General features: G+C 36.8%; 1 protein-coding gene across 3 annotated transcripts; it reads right to left on the reverse strand.

The window, feature by feature from the left end:
- Positions 1 to 1,875: 1,875 nt before the first annotated feature.
- Positions 1,876 to 19,160, reverse strand: COPS5 (COP9 signalosome subunit 5). 3 transcript variants are annotated; one of them, XM_021688162.1, is made up of 8 exons: positions 18,695 to 19,160; positions 16,250 to 16,484; positions 15,160 to 15,288; positions 14,430 to 14,495; positions 13,818 to 13,903; positions 8,477 to 8,588; positions 4,055 to 4,203; positions 1,876 to 2,116 (listed from the first exon to the last, which is right to left on the reverse strand). In XM_021688162.1, the coding sequence occupies exons 1-8, from the start codon at positions 18,835 to 18,837 to the stop codon at positions 2,032 to 2,034; spliced, it is 1,005 nt and encodes a 334-aa protein (XP_021543837.1). In that variant the 5' UTR covers positions 18,838 to 19,160; the 3' UTR covers positions 1,876 to 2,031. The 3 variants fall into 3 exon arrangements, with proteins under 3 accessions (XP_021543837.1, XP_021543838.1, XP_021543839.1); XM_021688163.1 differs by having other exon boundaries at positions 18,889 to 19,155; XM_021688164.2 differs by having other exon boundaries at positions 1,896 to 2,116; positions 18,687 to 18,760.
- Positions 19,161 to 19,396: the final 236 nt, after the last annotated feature.

Below are 19,396 nucleotides of genomic sequence, written 5' to 3' on the forward strand. Positions count from 1 at the left end.
GGAAGCCTAATCCAGCTGTGCCTAAACCAAATATGATTCTGGACTCTGGAGTGAGGTGAGCCAACAAATTTTTATTCTTTAAGCAACTGTTGCTGTGTGTATATGTTTGTTACCTCCAATCAATGCATCATTACCAAAATGTGGAGACTTCTCAAAATGAGTCCAATGAAGTTAGGACTGAAACGCTTTCTTTTCCTAGTAATTCTGCTGTTATCATAGGCATTTTCCATCACACCAAGGTGTCTTAATTTTTTAGGTAATGAATGTCAAATTAAATGTGGATAATTGTACTTCAGTCTTAGAATGAAAACTGCTAGTATATTTTCATGGTGACTCCAATGGCTCCTTACTCTTTCATGTTAAAAACTTTAACCACTCAATCCTGTATGTGAATGAAACCTCAACAAGCTTGTCAGTGTTTCTTAAGGTGTTGCTGAAGATTGTGGCAGTAAACAGATTTTGACTGCTCATAGGGGGCAGTCATTTTTTTTAAAAGGGTATAAAAATGGAGGTGAGTTTGAACCATCTGAAATTGGGGGTGCCTGCTTTTATTTAAATAGTTACAAAATGAGGGGCTCCTGGCTGGCTTAGTTGGTAAAGCATAATTCTTGATCTCAGGGACATGAGTTCAAGCCCCACATTGGGTGCAGAGGTTACTTAAAAAAAAAAAAAAATTAAAAGTTTACAAAACGAGACCAAAATGCTAATATATCGTCAACTGTCGAAGAATGTATTTGGATACTAATGTTAATGGGCTTCCTCATCTTACCAAAGACTACCTCATTGCTAAATCTAATGGAAAACTTTTAGGCGTTGTTTTCCTTGACCTCTTGGCACCATGTCAAGTCACTGGTAAATTACTTCTTAAAGTTTCTTCTCTGCTCCTATGGTCTCTTCCTCTGCAGATTTTTGTATTTGATGTTTCCATGATTTGTCTTGTCTTTTCACTCTTCATTTTCTACAAGTCATTTCATTTGCTTTCAGCCAGCCCTCACCCCCAGATCTCTTAACAGTGCTCTTAGAAACATCAATTTCTGTTGTTTAAAACTCTTAACTCTGCATTGCTGTTAGGATAAAGTCCAAAGTGCCGCTGCAGGATCTACCCTCATCTTACCTATTAAAGTCATCTTTTGCTACTTCTCATGTCCAACTGGACGCTCTCAGGTCTAACTGAGTATCAGTTCTTGAGGGTACTAGGTTCATGCTCTCTACCTCTGGCCTTCTACATGTTGCCGTACTCTCTGCTTATAAACTTGCATTCCCATTATGCTTTTCTGGCTAGTCCTCCTATCTTTCAAATTTCAGCTTTATGTCAGGTCACTCTTTCAGGAAGCCTACCTGGGTAACTCCTCCCTGGTGTAAATGTTCCGCCTGAGTTTCCCCGCACACTATATCTCCCTTCATACTAGTATACATAGGTTCTTGTTAACTTAGCTTTAGCCTCCACAGTAGGTTCTGTGAGGACAGGAAGTGGCCTTGTCTATCTTGTTCAGAATATCTGCAAAGTAAAATTTGGCCTATTCAGTAAAGGTACTTGGTAAATATTTGAATGACTAGATAACCTATGTTAGGCTCTGTCTTAAGTTATTTAATTTTCAGGAAAATAATTTAAGGTGTGACATGGTTAACATTTCATAAGAACATAAAAACGTTATGTTAAATTATATTTTTACTAGTGGACTACCAAAGAAGGTATAGGCGAATTGAAAAGTGGCTCTGATAATCAGTATGGCAAGTGAAGTGCTGAAATTCTTCGATTTAGATTTAAATTTAAAAAATAAAGGTTCCAATAAATATTTCTTTCTCTTATATTCTAGAACATTAAAGGATCCTAGAAAAATAATGTAACTGCTCCCACAAAATAACAAAAGAACAATTTCATTTTAAAGAGTTTTATTACACAATGTTAATATTCAGGACACTTCAGAGCACCTTATACTTCTAATCAGGTATTTGGTAACTGGTTTTAAAGTGTTACTTGAGTATTTTTCTCATACTGGCTTTCAGTCAAAAGTACTACTTAGTGATTGTTTAAGAGATGTTAATTTGATTAAACAGTTTATCCTTAATAACCTGAGACATCAATCCATGGATAGCTTCTATGGTAGTTTTACAGCTGTAAAGAAAAAACACATCATAAAATGTCATAAGAACTGAAAACTGTTTTGAACATGCAAGTTCCCTCCCCCCCATTTCCATCCTTATACCCCCAATAATGATTTTCCGTTCTATTCATACTCCACAAACCACAATTTACAGTTTACTCTTGTGATTTTTAGCTTTCTGCATGTCTTTTAACCATTTCATTACAGCTGATCCTTGAACAATGTGGGAGTTAAGGGTACCCAATCTTCCACACAGTTGAAAATTCACATATAACTTCCGACTCCCCCAAAACTTAACTACTAATTGCCTAGTGTTAATGGGAAGCTTAACAATAACATAAACAACTGATTAACACGTATTTTGTGTATTACATTATATACTGTATTCTTACAACAAACTAAGCTAGAGAGAAGTGTTAAGAAAATCTACATTTACATTACTGTACTGTATTTATAGGAAAAAACCCCACATATAAGCGGACCCATGCAGTTCAAACCCACATTGTTCAAGAGTCAACTATACTTACTAGAACCTTCACAAGAGAGCAGTATAAAATCTGATATTAACAGTTACTTATCAACAGTTTTGGGAAAAGTTCTATTCTGGAAGGTGACTGAATTATATATACTTCATCATTATAGACTGATTCTGATCTTACATTAAAATCTTATCATTTATTACTTAGAATTATTAAAAAAGAGATTTTAAAGAATCCTGTGCTTTTTCCTGAAATAATCACAAACAACCTTCAAACAATTAAAAGTCAAAGTCAGTGGGTAAAGGACTTAGATTTTAGAACTGATAAAAAATAAAAAGCAAACAACAATAAAACCCCACAATATTTAGAAGAGATACAATTCTTATAAAGTTACCCAAAAAAGGTAAATTCTCTACTTGTGTACTACTACTTTTGTCCATCCTACTTTTCTTCTTATATAATTGGAGACATTACCATTGTGAAATTTTTGCATGCTAAGAAACTGAGGTGTAGATATAGATAAAATTGTAAATCACAAATGATACAAAGATAGATGAGCAAAAACATACACTCAGTGCAGGTACCAAAAATGAGACCTAATATTGAAGAAAGATTTAATTTTATCCAGGCCACTAGCTCTATACTTTCTAAAAACTCACGGAACAGAATAAGATAATTTAACCCAAGATGGCTTCTGCTCCTAACACACTTTACTTTCCCTTCTCCCTTTTCTTTCCTGTTGACCAGTCTGGTTTTTCTTAAGATGGATACCAAGGTATCAGTTTATATAGATGTCAACATAATTTTCCCTTACTCTCTGCCCCTAATTATCACATTAAAGTTCAAACTTTTGTGAAAGTACATGCTATTTAGGTAGTCTTCCCAATCCTCTGCATCTGAAGGGCTGCCTGATTATTTCATAAGTTATCAGAGAACACATTCCAAGTTTGTTTCTAACAAATTCTTGGTAGTGAAATTTGGGATACTAAATTACTGTATTAAGGATAATTTCAGAAGAATAACTTAAGAGAGATGCAATCATTTTTGTGATATTTAGGGGTTTAAAACTTCATAAAAATGTGAAGTTTGATAAATTTAAGAAATCTTAACATAATCCCTCAAAAGATGATTAAGTTAGAATAGATTTGGATGTTCTTTTGCAGAAGTTTTTTTTTTTTAAAGATCCAGTGATGGATTGGTTTTCTTTAGTACACTTTCTAGCTAGATCTAGAAAAGATGACTGGGAGTTTTTCATTACATTACCTAGATCTTTAAGCTTTTAATGTTTTAACCTAAATTTTCTAAGCTAAAATTTGCATTTGACAACTCTTAAAGGTCCCAAGAAATTAATATTCAGGTACCATTCTAAGTTGTAAGTAAGGTGAAACATAAGGAATTTAAATCCTATTATAATGTGCAAATTTTGAAACAAAAAGAACCAGTTAGGGGTAGGAATAGATTAGCTCTTACCTGTCTCTTGTAGCTTTGGCAAGTTTGTCTTCTGACTTTCTGTCATGTGTTTCTAAACCCAACATGAAACTCCCTCGTCCCAGCTGGGCTTCTGACTGTTCTAATTTTTCAGATAAATCAAAGACCTGACCAGTGGTATAGTCTGCATTCTGTAGGGAAAATGGTATTGTGTCAGTGTGTGTGTGCATATATATATATATTTTAATGTAAATTTTTTTCTATTTAGAACATTTCATTTACAAAGAATTCCACCACTGAAGTAAGAAATCAAATTTACTTGTAAAAACTGACTCTAAAGTTCAAGCAGTTCAAGTGTAGAGTTTTCCCCCCTTTATAATTTCAAGGTTAAATTTGGAATTCTTCTTTTTGACTCATTAAATCTAATACTTGTTATTATGAGAGGCTTTGAAGTACACAGGCCTGAGTCTCAGTTTTGGCTCTGCTGCAGATTAGCTGGGAGGCCTTGGGAAAACTCCCTTACTTTTCTGTGCCTTTAAGTCATCTTTTGAAAATGGGGGAGAGGACAGTGATAATTTCTACATTAAGGCTATTATGAAGACTAAATTAAATAATGTATATGGAGTAACATATATAAAGCTCTTAGGACTGTCCATAGCACCTGGTAAAGCCTTAATAATTGTTAGCTAATTTTATTATTTGTTCTTGTTGAGATTTCAGCATTTAATACCAACATTTGTCGGGGCACCTGGGTGGCTCAGTTGGTTAGGCGACTGCCTTTGGCTCAGGTCATGATCCTGGAGTCCCGTGATCAAGTCCCACATTGGGCTCCCTGCTCAGTGGGGAGTCTGCTTCTCCCTCTGCCTCTACCTCTTCTTGTGCTCTCTCTCACTCTCTCTGCTCCCTGTCTCTCAAATAAATAATTAAAATCTTAAAAAAAATAAAAAAGAACACTTCCCCTGACCCCGCAAAAAAAAAAAAAAAAAAAAACAAACCCAAAAAATAAGTAAAAATAACATTTGTCTTAGGTTTTCTGATTATAAAGTTAATAGTTACTACAGACAATTTGGAAAATGTAGAGCAAAATAAAAAGGAAAGAAAACACCTATAATCCCTCCACTTAGCTATAACCACAGTTATATTTTAGAGTACTGCTATATGCTTGCACACACACCTATATTTGTTAAGCTGTAATACTACATATACTATTTGTCCCTTAATATTTCATACTTTTTAAAAAGAAAAACTTTAACAGTTACATATGTACACTTAAGCATTAAACACTTAAGCATTTTTATGGGTTATCTTTTTTAAAATGTTGTAGTCTAAAATACAAAACAACTTTTCACTAAGATGAGTTATGAAGTATATGTTCCATTTCTTTCCCTTATCTTCAAAAGAAGAGAGTGAAGATTAAACAAATGACTTGGCAACAATTAGTACATTACTCTATTTACTCAATCTGTAAGACAGTGTACATGTTCAATCACCAAACATGAAAAGTTATTTGCTGTCATCATACTCACTACAGAGGGCCCTTTACAATGCTACCAGCTCTTCCAATGATTTTATAAACTGATGATATTTAAAAAAAATATATTTTATTTATTTATTTTGAGAAAGAGCGTGCACAGGTGAGGGGGGGAGAGGCAGAGGCAGAAGGAGAGAGAGAACTGCTTCTCTCTCTCTCTTTCTCCCGGCTGAGCAGGGAACCCAATGCGGGACTCGATCCCAGGACTATGGGATCATGACCTGAGCCAAAGGCAGATGCTTAACCAACTGAGCCACCCAGGTGCCCTAAAATGATATTTTTTAAAGATGCAATTACATTCACTTTGTTTGGATCTAAATGGTTTAGGACACCAAGACATTTTCCCCTCTACAGATTTGAAGAAAAGCTTAAGGTTTGTAAGACCACTTCACATTTGGAAGATTTAGCTCAAGCCATAAAAATGTAAGATGGCAGGAACAGGTTATACTATTAAAATGAAATAAAATGACATCAATTACATTTTAAACACACAGAGAATGAAGAGGGAACTAATTTCTTAAATCAGAAAACTTTTTTCTGGTAGCTTTTAGGTTATATGCTTTAGCTGGAGAAAGAGATGCGTTGAACATACATTTATAGATTTTTTTCTTTTCTTTTTTTAAGATTTATTTGGTTTATTTGAGAGACAGAGAGGGAGCATGAGGGGGGGAGGGGCAGAAAGAGAGGAGACGCAGACTCCCTGCTGAGCAGGGAGCCCAATGAGGGGCTCAATCCCAGGACCCCAGGATCGTGACCCGAGCCGAAGGCAGATGCTTAACCGACTGAGCCACTCAGGAGTCCTATAAATTTTTTCTTAAAATGCTACAATGTACCATATATACAACCACAAAAAAGAAGAAAATATAATTTAACCTTTTCTTGATTATTAATGTCCTCAATATATGCAATGCTGGAAAACAGGGAGAGCCATAGGCTGAGTAGGTAGAGCTGTTTGCCTTTACACAAAGGTTCAGACTGCTCTGGTCTTAGTGTTTTCTCCCTCTGCCATCATGTGTCACTTCTGGTTCTCATTAGTATACTTGCCTCTAAGGAAACAACTCATACAAAGCATTTAGCAGTATATGGCACAAAGGAAGCACTTAATAAATGTTTGCTATAATGATCACTTTCCTTCCTTCTAATTTGCTACTTCTGACTGTTGAGGTTACAAAATAAGAACAGAAAGGCTGCCAGAACTCTTTAAAAATCACAGAAAGGGCTGCCTGGGTGGCTCAGTCAGTGAAGTGTCCAACTTTTGGTTTCAGCTTGGGTCATGATCTCAGGGTTGTGGGACTGAGCCCTCTGTTGGGATCTGAGCTCAGCAGGGGGTCCGCTTGGGATTCTCTCTCTCTCCCTCTGCCCCTGCTCAGGCTCTCTCTCTCTCTAAATAAAATCTTTAAAAAAAACCAATAAAATCATAGAAAATATGCTCTATGAACAAACAAATGAACCAAACAAAAAATAATAACTTACTGAGGCTTTATTATATGCCAGGCACTTTGTTAACTGATTTATATAAAGAATTTCATTTAATTCTCATGGTACTTAATGATGTAGGTACTATTATCACTAAACTCAAGAAAAGGCTCAGTCTCATTAAATAACTTTCTGAAGGTCACACACAGCTAGTAAAGTTCCAGAGTTGTTTTTGAACTGAGTTTATCTTATACCAAATTTTGCGGTTCTAACCATTATGCTATTCTGTACTATGTGAGGTGGCCTACTTTAAAAAAAGAAAAAAAAAAAAACGACACACAACTGTTCCTGACTAAGCTCTAGATAGAAGCCTGTAAAATAAATATCCTTCTAAGTATGTTAGGTTTTAATGATACATTAGAAAAAATTCAGTAATTTATTTTATCTTATTTTTTGCTGCCCAGTATCTGCTACTTTAAGTTAATGATACTCTGACTTCCTTCTGGGGACAGCCCTTCCTAATTCTTAGTCCACGTGCTCCTGAGTTTTTTCTAGCCCAGCCCAGCAGTGAAGTACTTGCCCTGATACAGCTACTCATGGTGTTCATTCCCTTGGCCTACAGCAGGTTTAAGGATGGGCATGCAACCTAAACAAAGCTCAGACACAATGAGGTTTTGCCTGGAGTTACGCTTATGTGTATCTTGATCTTCTCTTTTGAATGTGAAAATGGGAGGCTGGGAGGCCTGAAGTTAATGCTGCCATCTTGTTTTCTTTTCCTCCCCCCACAACCCCCCCTTTTTTTTTTAAAGATTTATTTATTTTAGAGAGAGCGTAAGTGGGAGGGGTAGAGGGAGAGGGAGATAGAATCCCAATCAGACTCTGTGCTGAGTGCAGAGCCCCGACACTGGGCTCAATCTCATGATTCTGAGATCAGGACCTGAGCCAAAACCAAGAGTTGGACGCTTAGAGGCAGGCGCCACCCAGGCGCCCCTGCCATCTTGTTTTCATATGAAGCCCAAAACTGAAGCCAACTGATACGAAATCAAAGCTGAGACAGAAAGACCAAGACCTCATAATATTGTTTCAGTGCAAACTTGCTATGCCTGAAGTAAGCCCTACTCCTGGACTTTGTAGCTTAAAAGATTCTCTTTTTTGTTTAGGCCAGTTTGGTTGGGTCTCCTGTCACCTGTAACTGGGGTCCTCCCTGAGACACCTGACACAACAAAAAACAATATTTGTATTTTTCTCTCTGTAAGTCTCTTTAAGGCAGGTGCAGATTTCACCCTCATCTGGCCACTTGTATTTGTCACTTGGACTTGGTCTCAATGGTACATGACATAGATCTTGGCTTGGCCTAGTATCCCAATTCAGCTCTGGTCATGTGCAGAATCTGAGCCCAGCCCTGGTGTCTTGGCCAAGTCAGGTATAGCCTTCCCATGAAAAAGAGTTTCAGATATTAAACAACTTATGTAGCTTAGATAAAATTCATATGCATCCCTTGGGAATACAGTACTTACAGTAAGCAAACTAGAGGAACTCAGCGTATTCACCCAGTATTTATTCCACAAAAGCTCAAGCAATTTGCGATCCAATGAGGATTTGAAATATGAGACTTCTAAGGCATAGTATCTATGAAACAAAAGGACAAATTTATAAGTTAAAAAAAAAATTCAACCATATCATATAAAAGTTATGGCCAAATTTAAGTGAATTACATTTTATATCCAAACAGTTATGTTTTAGTTTTTAATCCAATAGAACAATAGGTAACCATGGTTTCCTTACTCTTCAGAGGTGTGGTTTCAAATCTTCTGTTAACCACACTTTCTTGTGTTATATTTCTTCCCACTGTAGAGCCCAGAAATTCCCCACAACTTATCAACAACCAGTCAGAACTTCTGAATGACATATGTTTATCCATGTTATCGAGTTCATAAATTCTAGCCAATAGCACATAAACTTAATTAACTGCTTCTCTACGGTCAATGACAATTTTTGATAGGCTTTTAAAAATACTGAAAATGACATGTGGATTTCCCATTTCTTCCTTTCTAATCCCCTAATTAGGGCCTATTGCTTTTTTGGAAAGCAAACCTTAAAACAGAATCCTTAGAGTGCCTAAAAAAAATACTGCCTATAAAGGTGCCTAATTTGTAATCAGTGAGGCGCAAGAAATATTTGGTTAAATGTACGAAAAACATGTATTTTTGAAGTAATAAATATTTGAATACCTCCCTAGGTTCTGTACATCAGTAGATACAAAGAAACACAAGGGACTTTTTTACCTTAAGGAGCTTATCACTATTTTTAGGGGAGATGTGGTATGAAGCCACAAAAAATTAAATATAATGATATATACTGAGTAACAGTAAGTGATGCTATAGTGAGTATATAAAATTAATCATCACCAATTAAATATTAGAGATAATGAATACTCTCAGTGTAGAAGAATTGCCTGAGAAGCCCCAGGGAGAAGGCAGGCCTGACAGTAACCCTTACATAAGTCTATGGTGTGTTTATGTAGACAGCAAGGAGAGCATTAGGCAGGGAGCATTGACTCACAAACAGGAAAGTCATGAAAAGAATAGTAAGTAAATCACTTTGGACAGTTAAGCAAAAGAAGAATAATTATGTGAGGGGAACCTAGAAGGCTTTGTTGGGGTCTATTTGGTGGAAGATATTACGTGAAAGGTTATGAAATTTAAACTTCATGGGTGGGGGAATGGCTTATATAGGTGATGGGGATTAAGGAGTACACTTGTGATGAGCACCAGGTGTTGTATGGAAATGTTGAATCACTATATTATACATCCAAAACTAATATTACACTGTATGTTAGCTAATAAAACTTAATAAAAACTTAAAAAAAGAAATTTAAACTTTATCTTCTAGGTAGTGGGGACTCATGGAAGATGTTTGAGCAGAGCAATGATTGGGCCAAAGAGGTGTTTGAAGAAAGCTGGCTTGTGATAGGATGTGTTTCAGAGGAACTGTAGGCAGGGAGACCACAAAGGACACGACTGCAGTGCAGCAGATGCGAAGAAAGGCTCAAACGCAGGTTAGTGGTACAAAAGATAAAGACATGTGGACACAATAAGAAATGCTTGTTGATTCATTCAGGAGTGAGTGAAGAAATAAAAAAGAATAAGAATTTAAGGACATCAGAATTAAGTGAGGGTCTTTTCAAAATTAAGATACCTATGCAGATCTGAAGATGGGTAGGACATGGCTAATGAAATGTGGAAGTGGAACAGTGTATTTCTTGAGTGCCTATTATATCCTGGGTGCTTTACATACATTCTCATTTAGTCTTTCCTATAACCATACGCAGAAAGCATTTATTATTCCCAGTCTATAGACGAACGCTCAGAAAGAAAAGACTTTACTCAAAGCCACATAGCTAGTAAGTGGCAGAGAAAGGATATGAAAAGTTGTATCTATTATCAAAAACCTCACAGTTTTATTTTTACATGTAGACTGTAGACATTTAAGAGAGTATTTAACAAGTGAGGTCCCAGGAGTAGGGGAATTAGGTATGGGGAGGGGATGAGGGGCTCAAGTAGAAAGTCAGCTTTAGGGGCGCCTGGGTGGCTCAGTTGGTTAAGCGACTGCCTTCGGCTCAGGTCATGATCCTGGAGTCCCGGGATCGAGTCCCGCATTGGGCTCCCTGCTCGGCAGGGAGTCTGCTTCTCCCTCTGACCCTCCTCCCTCTCATGCTCTCTGTCTCTCATTCTCTCTCTCTCAAATAAATAAATAAATAAATAAATCAAAAAAAAAAAAAAGAAAGAAAGTCAGCTTTAGAAAGGAGGGGGTTGTATCTCTGATACTTGAGGAAAAAAGAGACAAGAGGGTGAATATAGCAATAGATATTTGGATTTATAAAGGATGGAAAATAAGGGAACTCAAACGAAGTTCTAGAATAGAGTTTATGTTTTAAAATTTATGGATCACCTTAATGTAATTACTGTTTTAATTCCATAGGTTGATGCAATGAAATTTTTTGTCTAACATGTAGTGATTAGCTGCAAATCTCAGTAGCAGAGTTGAAAATAAGAAGAACATTCAAAATTACTTGTGGAGCTAAATCCTCATCTTCTGTACAGGAAGTCAATAATAGATACTGCCTAGAACTGAAAATCAAGAAGTAGCACTATCAGCACATTGTTTGAAGAGATGTGGTAAATACTTACAGGAATAACTATAGTAGTTTAAGTGACTGCCTCTGGGGGGATGGGAAAGGGAATGGTACAAAATTGTTGTTTTTCATAAGTTTCATTGAACCATTTTACTCTTTAAACCATGTTCCTGCATAACACTGACAACATACAAGCTAACTTAAAAAAACACTTTGTGTCCTATTTTCACTAAGGTTCTTCAATGTTAAAAACATTTAATATCTACATTATATTCTATGTTTTAAACAGACTTTGGGTGTACAATATGATATGGGATTTAAGGTAGGAAAGAAAAAAGACCAATATAAACTGCACATAATACTTCATCACCAAATAATTTAGGAAATGGATCTATAAGCAGCCTGCCCCAAACCCCTGCTCTTTCAACCTGGCACTATATTTCATTAAAGATTTTAAACAAAAATAAATTAAGCCCCTTATTTGCCCTAGGAAAGAGTTTATTCTCTCTTATTTAGGAATTGATCCTAAGAGAACATCTTTGAATATCCAAGCAATTCCAGATTCAAAATTCTAGGCTCTAGCAATGTAGATAGCTAGAAAGTGGCTATTCTTCTCTGATGGGCTCGTATTTCAGTAAAATAGGAAATGTAGGTTTGTTTGGATACAGAAAGCATAGACTGCCTCAGTCTTTTTTCTTTCAAAAGCTGCTGTTGGTAGTGAAAAAAGTAGTGTAGGTATTAAAGGTATAAGATTTTTCTACCGCTGTAACTCAATATAAATGAAAAAAAAATTGACTATTACTCTGATATAGTATCACAGAAAGGTGTTTCCAGGCTTAGGAGGAATTCTCTCAAACTGGAATGGTTTAAATTTTTTTCTTTTTAAAAATTTTTTTCCAATAGGGTAAATTATGTGGTTTAATCCCAAGCCTCTAACTGAAAATAAAAAAGAATCTTTTTTTTCCCCCCCCAGAAGTATGTCAGGGATGACTGATATATTTTAAAACTCAATTTTAGAAATTCTAGAATTTTCTAAGAATTTCTGAACAGAAGAATAATAGCAGTAGTAGCACATGGGTAGTCAAGGTAGTCCTAGAAGTTTGTTTAGGAGGTATGGAGAAAAGAGGACTCTAGATAATAATTTAGGTAACTTTTTTTGGTGGGGGTGGATGCCCACCCTTCTATGTGCCATGTCTGATTTAAATGTTAGGATACAGCAATGAATTAAGTCTACTGTCATGAAGTTCACATTCTAATGGGATCAATAACAAGGAAACAGAAACATATCAGATGGTGGTAAGTGATAAGAAAAATAAAGCAGGGAAACTGAAACACAGAGTAGCTGACTGGAAGGTGTTATATTAGGGTGACCAATGAACATTCTTTCTGTTAAGTGACCCTAAAACAGATCCTCCATGACTGAAGTAGTTAGTGAGCCACGTGGAAATAAGGAACAATTTTCCTAGCAGAGGGAACAGCAAATGCAAAGGCCCCGAGGCAAAAAGCTGCCTGGCGTATCTGACAACCATAAGGACACCACTATGGCTGGACTGGAGAGAGCAAAGGTTTAGTGATAGGAGATGAGCTCAGAGATAGTAAGGGTATGATCACATAGGGCTGTGTAGTCCATCAGAAGGACTTATTTTTGGTGATACAGGAAATCATTCTGGAGAAGAAGGAATATGATCTGACTTACATTTTAACAGAATCAATTTGGCTGACAAAAGAACTTTAAAGGGGTAAACGGAAGAAGCTGGAAGACTAGTTAGAAGGCTAGTGCTTTGGTTCAGGCTCCAGAATGTGGTGGGTTGGTCAATGTTACGTGGCAAGATATATTCAGAAGGAGAAAACTGTTTTTATTGGCTTCTTTAATACTTTTAAAACTTGAGATGTAATTCATATACCTCAACATTCACTATTTTAAAGAAGTATATAATTCAGGGGCCTGGGTAGCTCAGTTGGTTAAGCGACTGCCTTTGGCTCAGGTCATGATCCTGGAGTCCCACATCAGGCTCCCTGCTGAGCAGGGATTCTGCTTCTCCCTCTGACCCTCCCCCCTCTCATGTGCTCTCTCTCATTCTCTCTCTCAAATAAAAAAAAAAAAAAATCTTTAAAAAAAAAAAAAGAAGTATATAATTCACTGGTTTTAGTATGGCTTCTTTAAAATTTGGAGTGAAAATGTTTAGGATGAAGTTTTACTAAATGGGACTTAAGAAGTGCCTGGGTGGCTCATTCGGTTAAGTGGCTTCCTTCAGCTCAGGTCATGATCTCAGGGTCCTGGGACAGAGCCCTGTGTTAGGCTCCCTGCTTGGTCAGGGGGTCCTGCTTCTCCCTCTGCCCCTCCCCCCTGCTCTTGCGCTCTCTTAAATGAATGAATGAGTGAATGAATGAATGAAAGAAACTTGGGTACTTTGAGAGCTTGCAGACATGCTTGTGTCAGGCTGGCTCTGACTACAACTTCTTTCAATTGTTAATTTCATCAATGGGCTAAGTACCTTGTACTTTGATAATATGTATAGTTGTGTGAAAGACAAATAACAGGTTAGAACAATTATTAATAAAGAATTCAAACATTATCCTAAATTTTATATTCTTACTACAATTTTAAAAGAGATTATGAAATGCATTTCATCTGAAACTTTATTCTCATCTGTAAAATTAGGGGCTTGGACTAAGGTTTCTTACGATGTTTGTGGTATGAGATACATTTTAAAATTACTTACTGTTTGCAATGTACACCAAAGTCTTCTATTTTATTAAGTGGGATAGTCTGGTACTCAGAAGGTCCTTCATCAGGGGGTTTGTAGCCCTCAACAAAAATGAAAATAGAAGATTAAAAAACACACACACACATGCAGAAAAAACATACGTTCTATGCAGCTTTCCATTTATAGAAACATTAATTCTGGGGAGCCACATATTGAACTTAAATATTCCAGTAAAAAAAGTATGTTGCTCATACTCTCCCTCAACCCCATTTGATGGCTGATGGTTGGATCTGGTTTATAGATTCATTTTTCTTGTCCTTAGGGGATGTACACGTATGCTAATATCTATTTCAGATTGCAGGGAAGGAAATAGATGTATTTAGCTTGTTGTCTAGTACCTGTCAGAATGCCATGGGCACACAGATACTTATTAACAAATGAAAACTGCTTTCTTAGCAATATATAGTGCAAACGTGTTGTCTTTTGCTAAAGACAATTTGTGTTGGTTGACTGCTATTCTGTAAATATTATCAAATTGTTTTAGGACAAAACAAGATATTAACCATAACATGACTTTAAAAATAAGTCATTTAAAAAATTGTAAGGGCTTTGAATTTTAAAAATTACCTTTGGGTATGTCCTAAAGGCTCCAAGATTCACTTTTCCTGCAGATATTGTTCTTGTTGGGTCAATCTACAAGAAAGATATATTTACTATCTGCTGGTTATAAAACTGTTATATACTTCCATTTGTTTAAACGTTAAACTTAGAAATACATATGTATATATAAGACTATGCATGCATGCACACAAATACTGAATAAAATAATCAAATAGGAAAAAATAATTGGAAAAAAATAACCAAACCAAATAACATAAAAGCTGAATAAAGTGGGTAAGTATAGAATTCTCATAGTTAATTTAGAAATTAGATCAGTTATTATACCATTTTAAGAATGTTAAAGATTTGCTCATCTCGTTTTCAAAAGTTTTCTTTTACTAGATGAACAATTTCTACCTTTCTCATAGTAACCTGGATTGCATCTAAACCACACTGAGCATAGCAAGAGCTGCTCTAGCAATTTCTGACTTACTCAATTCAGTCAACATTACTGAATGTCTACCATGTGCAGGGAACTGAGACATAGGTGCTGTGATCACCCTCATCTTACAGAGTGGGGGAGGGTTGCAGAGAGGTTAAGTAACTTGTTCGAAGTCCCAGCTTCTAAGAGGTGGAATTCAGATTCAATCCTAGGCATAATGACACCAGATTGTTCTACAGTTTTTATTTCTCTGTATACCTGCTTTAATAAATCTTCATGAAGAACTTAATTAAGACTGGTTGCAAAAATACTTACTACTACTGCTACGAATGGTTCCTGGAACTGCTGATTGAGCATCTGCGTACTAACATCAATCCCAGAAAGCCAGCAGCCATAGCCAGGATGGCTGTGATACCAGCCAATTGCATTTTCAAGGCGGCCAACCTAACAAAGAGGGCAAAGAAGATTGAGGATTCTGTTTAATCTTAGAGACACTTGTCATTTGTCTGCTTATATAGCATTATGGTAAAATGAAAGCATGCAGAATAGTGGATAGCATATGCTGCTTTCAGGTTAAAAAAAGATTATTTTGACTAGGTAATACCCAAAGTATAATACCTAAAACTTCAGGCATAAAATTAACAAGATACAAGTACAGTAAGGTTATTCAGTCTGCTTCCTACTTGTTCCCCTCAACTATCCAGTTTCTCAGCTCAGATGTTAACCACTATAACTGCTGCTTATATACCTATCTTGCAGACATATTCTTTGCATATATGTAGATTAAGAGAAACACACACAATGGCATACCACATACAGTGCTCTACACTCTGCTTTTTCAACTCAACACAATATTGTGGGGTTTGTTCCAAGTACATAAAATATATAGACAACTACTTTTTATTTTTATTTTTCTTAAAGGCTGGCTTGCAGTTCATTGTATGGATATACCATAATTTATTTAATCAGTTTTATACTCAGGAACATTTAGGTTGTTTCCAAATTTTTGGTTTTAAACATACATCTGATACTGAGTGTGAGAATTAAAAATTTTTTTTATGAGATATGGATATATAATATTGTATTCGTTCAGGTGTACACCATAATGATTCAATATATGTATATATTGCAAAATGATCACCACAAGAAATGTAGTTAACATCCATCACCACACATTAGGTACAACTTTTTTTCTTATGATGAAAACTTCTAAGATCTACTCTCTTGAGTATGAGAATTTATTTAAAAAAAAAAAATCCATGCTAACCTTTTACACATTTTACATAGAAATTGTTGAAAATAAAGTATAAACTTTATGTAAAGAGGATAGTTTTAAGATTAGAAACTCAAGAGTCACGACGAAACTCTTAATTTAGAGTTACTGAACTTTAAGAAACATTTTTACCTGTTTGGCATTTTCTATATATGCAGCCATGTACTCATATGCAGCAGCCTGAGCATTTACTCGGGTTTCAGTGCCCTCTACAGGCAAAGCAAAACTGTCCATAATGATCATGGTTTCACCATCCACCTTTCCCAGCATTAAGCCCATCACTTCCAAGTTGCCTCCTGATCTGGCATGCATCACCATTTTCAGTAGAGCCAATGCTGAGATTTTGCAGTACTTAAAGTAATGGTGACTACAAAACAAAAGCACAGTGTAACTAACTTATATAAACACAATTTCAAAGCCAGTTTTTGTAAAGATAACAAGTATTGAGGGAATTTACAGTGATGGGAAGGGGAGAAAGAGTGTAGAATATGGGAAAGAAAAAGGAAGTAGAGTTCCTGCAGGGGATAGGAAATGATAAACATGTCAGGGTCCTGCAAAGTATTTCCTTTTAGGGGAAGGGAAAAGTATGAAATAATTTTTTAAATATGCTATTCAAGTAGATAGAAATTACATGACCAGTTCAACAGACTTTTTCTCAATTAATTTTGGAATCACCAAATCTCTGATTCTGACTCTACTTGGATGGTTGTGCCTAAAGATTTTCAGGCCTAACTTTCTCGCCTAATGGTTCCAGATGTGGGCTCTGACATCCATCTGCTTAGATTTGAGTCTGCCATGCCATGCTAGCTGTAGCCTAGAGACAACCACTTCATGTCTGTGCCTTAGTTTCCTCATCTATAAGTAGGAATATTTCACAGATTTGTTAGGAGGAAATAAAGTAAGTGAAATAATGTATATAAAATGCTTAGCATACTGCCTAACACATATTAAAACTTTGTAAGTGCTAGCTGTTATTAGCCTTAGCCCATCTTTTATAGTACTCTCAAATAACAGTATGTTGTTTCTTTCTGTGCTATCAGCCTCAAAATTGAAAATGTAGCTCTAATATCTTTACTTCTGCTTCACTGTTTCAAAGTTTGTCATATGTAGATGTGACTAAACTACTCTTGAATAAAATTACATTTTCTGTCTCACTGATGCAGCCCAAGACAGCTAGGATGAATATAATCAGAGCCACAAAAAAGCAAGCAGAGAGTTTTCAAATATTTAATAGGCTACAGCTACCTTAAATGCATAATCTGTTATAGAGGTAAGCAGACAAGCAGTTTTTAATAACGTGGTCAATCAATGTCTCTGAGAAGCCCCTACCCCCCCCCCCTTTTTTTTCTGAGAAGCCTCTTTAAGATGTCTGCCCACAGATTTAAACCACAACTGAAAAATATGGAGACCTGGTCTTGGGAGTCAAGACATGAATTAAGATCTTGGCTCCTTCATTTACTGGGAAAAAGGAAAAAAAAGATAGTTATTGTGCTCCCCTTACATACATTGTAGGCCCTTTTTAATATATTATCTCATCTAATCTTTATGACATTACTAATAGGTAGGTCTTAATTCCTTTTTACAGATAAAAAATGAAGATACATAAATTCCTAGGGCCAGTCAACTAGTGACAGTTATGAGGTTGAACTTCAGTCTGTTATTCACTTAAAAGTTCACTGCCTCAGTGTGATCATGAAATAAGTTACTTACATTCGCTTGTTTTCTTATTTGCAAAAAAGGAATGAAAACAGTACTGGGCTGTCATGTAGATTAAATAACATATGGAAATTCCTAGTTCAGTGCTCAGCCCATATTAAATAATTGATAAACATGCTGAATCTGAGTACTGACTGAGAAAGATGGAAGAATGGTTTTATGTTGACCACTGCTGTCCTTTCTACCTCTCCATTTGACAGACTATGCTCTTTTTACTCTATAGGGAACACAATCGGCTTTCAGGAAAGGGTAAATGCTGTGGGTAAAGAGTCCTTGACTTGTCATTATTCCCAGAGACACAGGGCTTTTGCTAAGGAGCAAAGAGCTTTAAACTCTTGTTGATAAAAGTCCTAGCTCTTGAGAACTGGTGGAGTAACGTTTTGGGAGACTGGGTGGAGCCTAGTTTCTGAAACATCAGCAATCAACAATCAATTATAGATCTCTAAAAGATGGCTCATAGTTATTTTAGAGACCTGGGCTGATTTAGTTTTTGAAGACAGGTGCAGTCTCCAGTCTGAGATAAGCTGAAGGTCCTAGCAAGGTGTAAATCGACACAAGGCTTAAGGCAGGGTGTGCAGCATATATATGACAATACAGATACTGAGAAATAAGAATCGCTTGTCCTTTTCCTCTTACATCCTCTGGAGGCAAATGGGTTAGACACAGAAAGGGGAGTGGAAGCAAGCCCCAGGAGAGGGGTTTTGGCTCTACGTGCGGAGACAAAAGGACCAAAATTTCTTGGGCGCATATTCTTCTCCCTGCCCATGAAAACACAAACTCTCCACCCTCTGCACTCCCACTGGGTGTCCTAAAGTCCCGCCGCCCCTTCCCTCCCCTGCGTCTCGCCAGGGACCTCCTCACTCCTTAGTCCAGGGCTTCGCCGCCAGTATTTCTTGCTGCTGTTTCTTGTCGTATTTGTAGATTTCATCGATACTCTGGGCTTCCTGCATGTTGTTGGCCAATTCCCAGGTTTTCTGAGCCATACCACTCCCGGACGCCGCCATCGCCAAGGAATCGGAGAAGTTGTCGCCTCCACAACCAAGACGCAACTTTACCTCGCTAGGTTCCCGGGTGTGGGCTTCGGACCCTTCCCACCACAGGTGCAAACTCGTACTAGTCTCTCGAGGCAGCCATGACACCTAGAACCGGAGGTGAAGTCGGTACAGACCATTCGGGGATGGCGGGAGCGCTTCCGGGATGACACGATATAAACAGCAGTTACATAATAGAGACAGAGGAATCTTCTTGTGGTTGAAATGAGAACATATTATCGTAGAAAATTATATGTGTGAATAAGGACAAACACGATGATTGGGTATGAGAATGGTATAGCCTTCCGCACCGGAAGAAGGGCATGTTAACGTTATGCCAGAAACTGGAACTGGTCCTCTTTGTTCGTACTGCGCAGGCTCGGCCTCCGCCATGTTAAAAATGGGTAGATCTTTAGCCTGTGATGGGAAAAAAACCTGTTTTTATGTGGATGTAGGTACCATAAATAAAATGTTTGTTGAAAGCCTAAAAAAAAAGGATGTTTGTGAGAAACTTGAGATATAAGTAGTTCTG

Source organism: Neomonachus schauinslandi, chromosome 4 (genome assembly GCF_002201575.2).
Source record: "Neomonachus schauinslandi chromosome 4, ASM220157v2, whole genome shotgun sequence".
Lineage (NCBI taxonomy): Eukaryota > Metazoa > Chordata > Mammalia > Carnivora > Phocidae > Neomonachus > Neomonachus schauinslandi.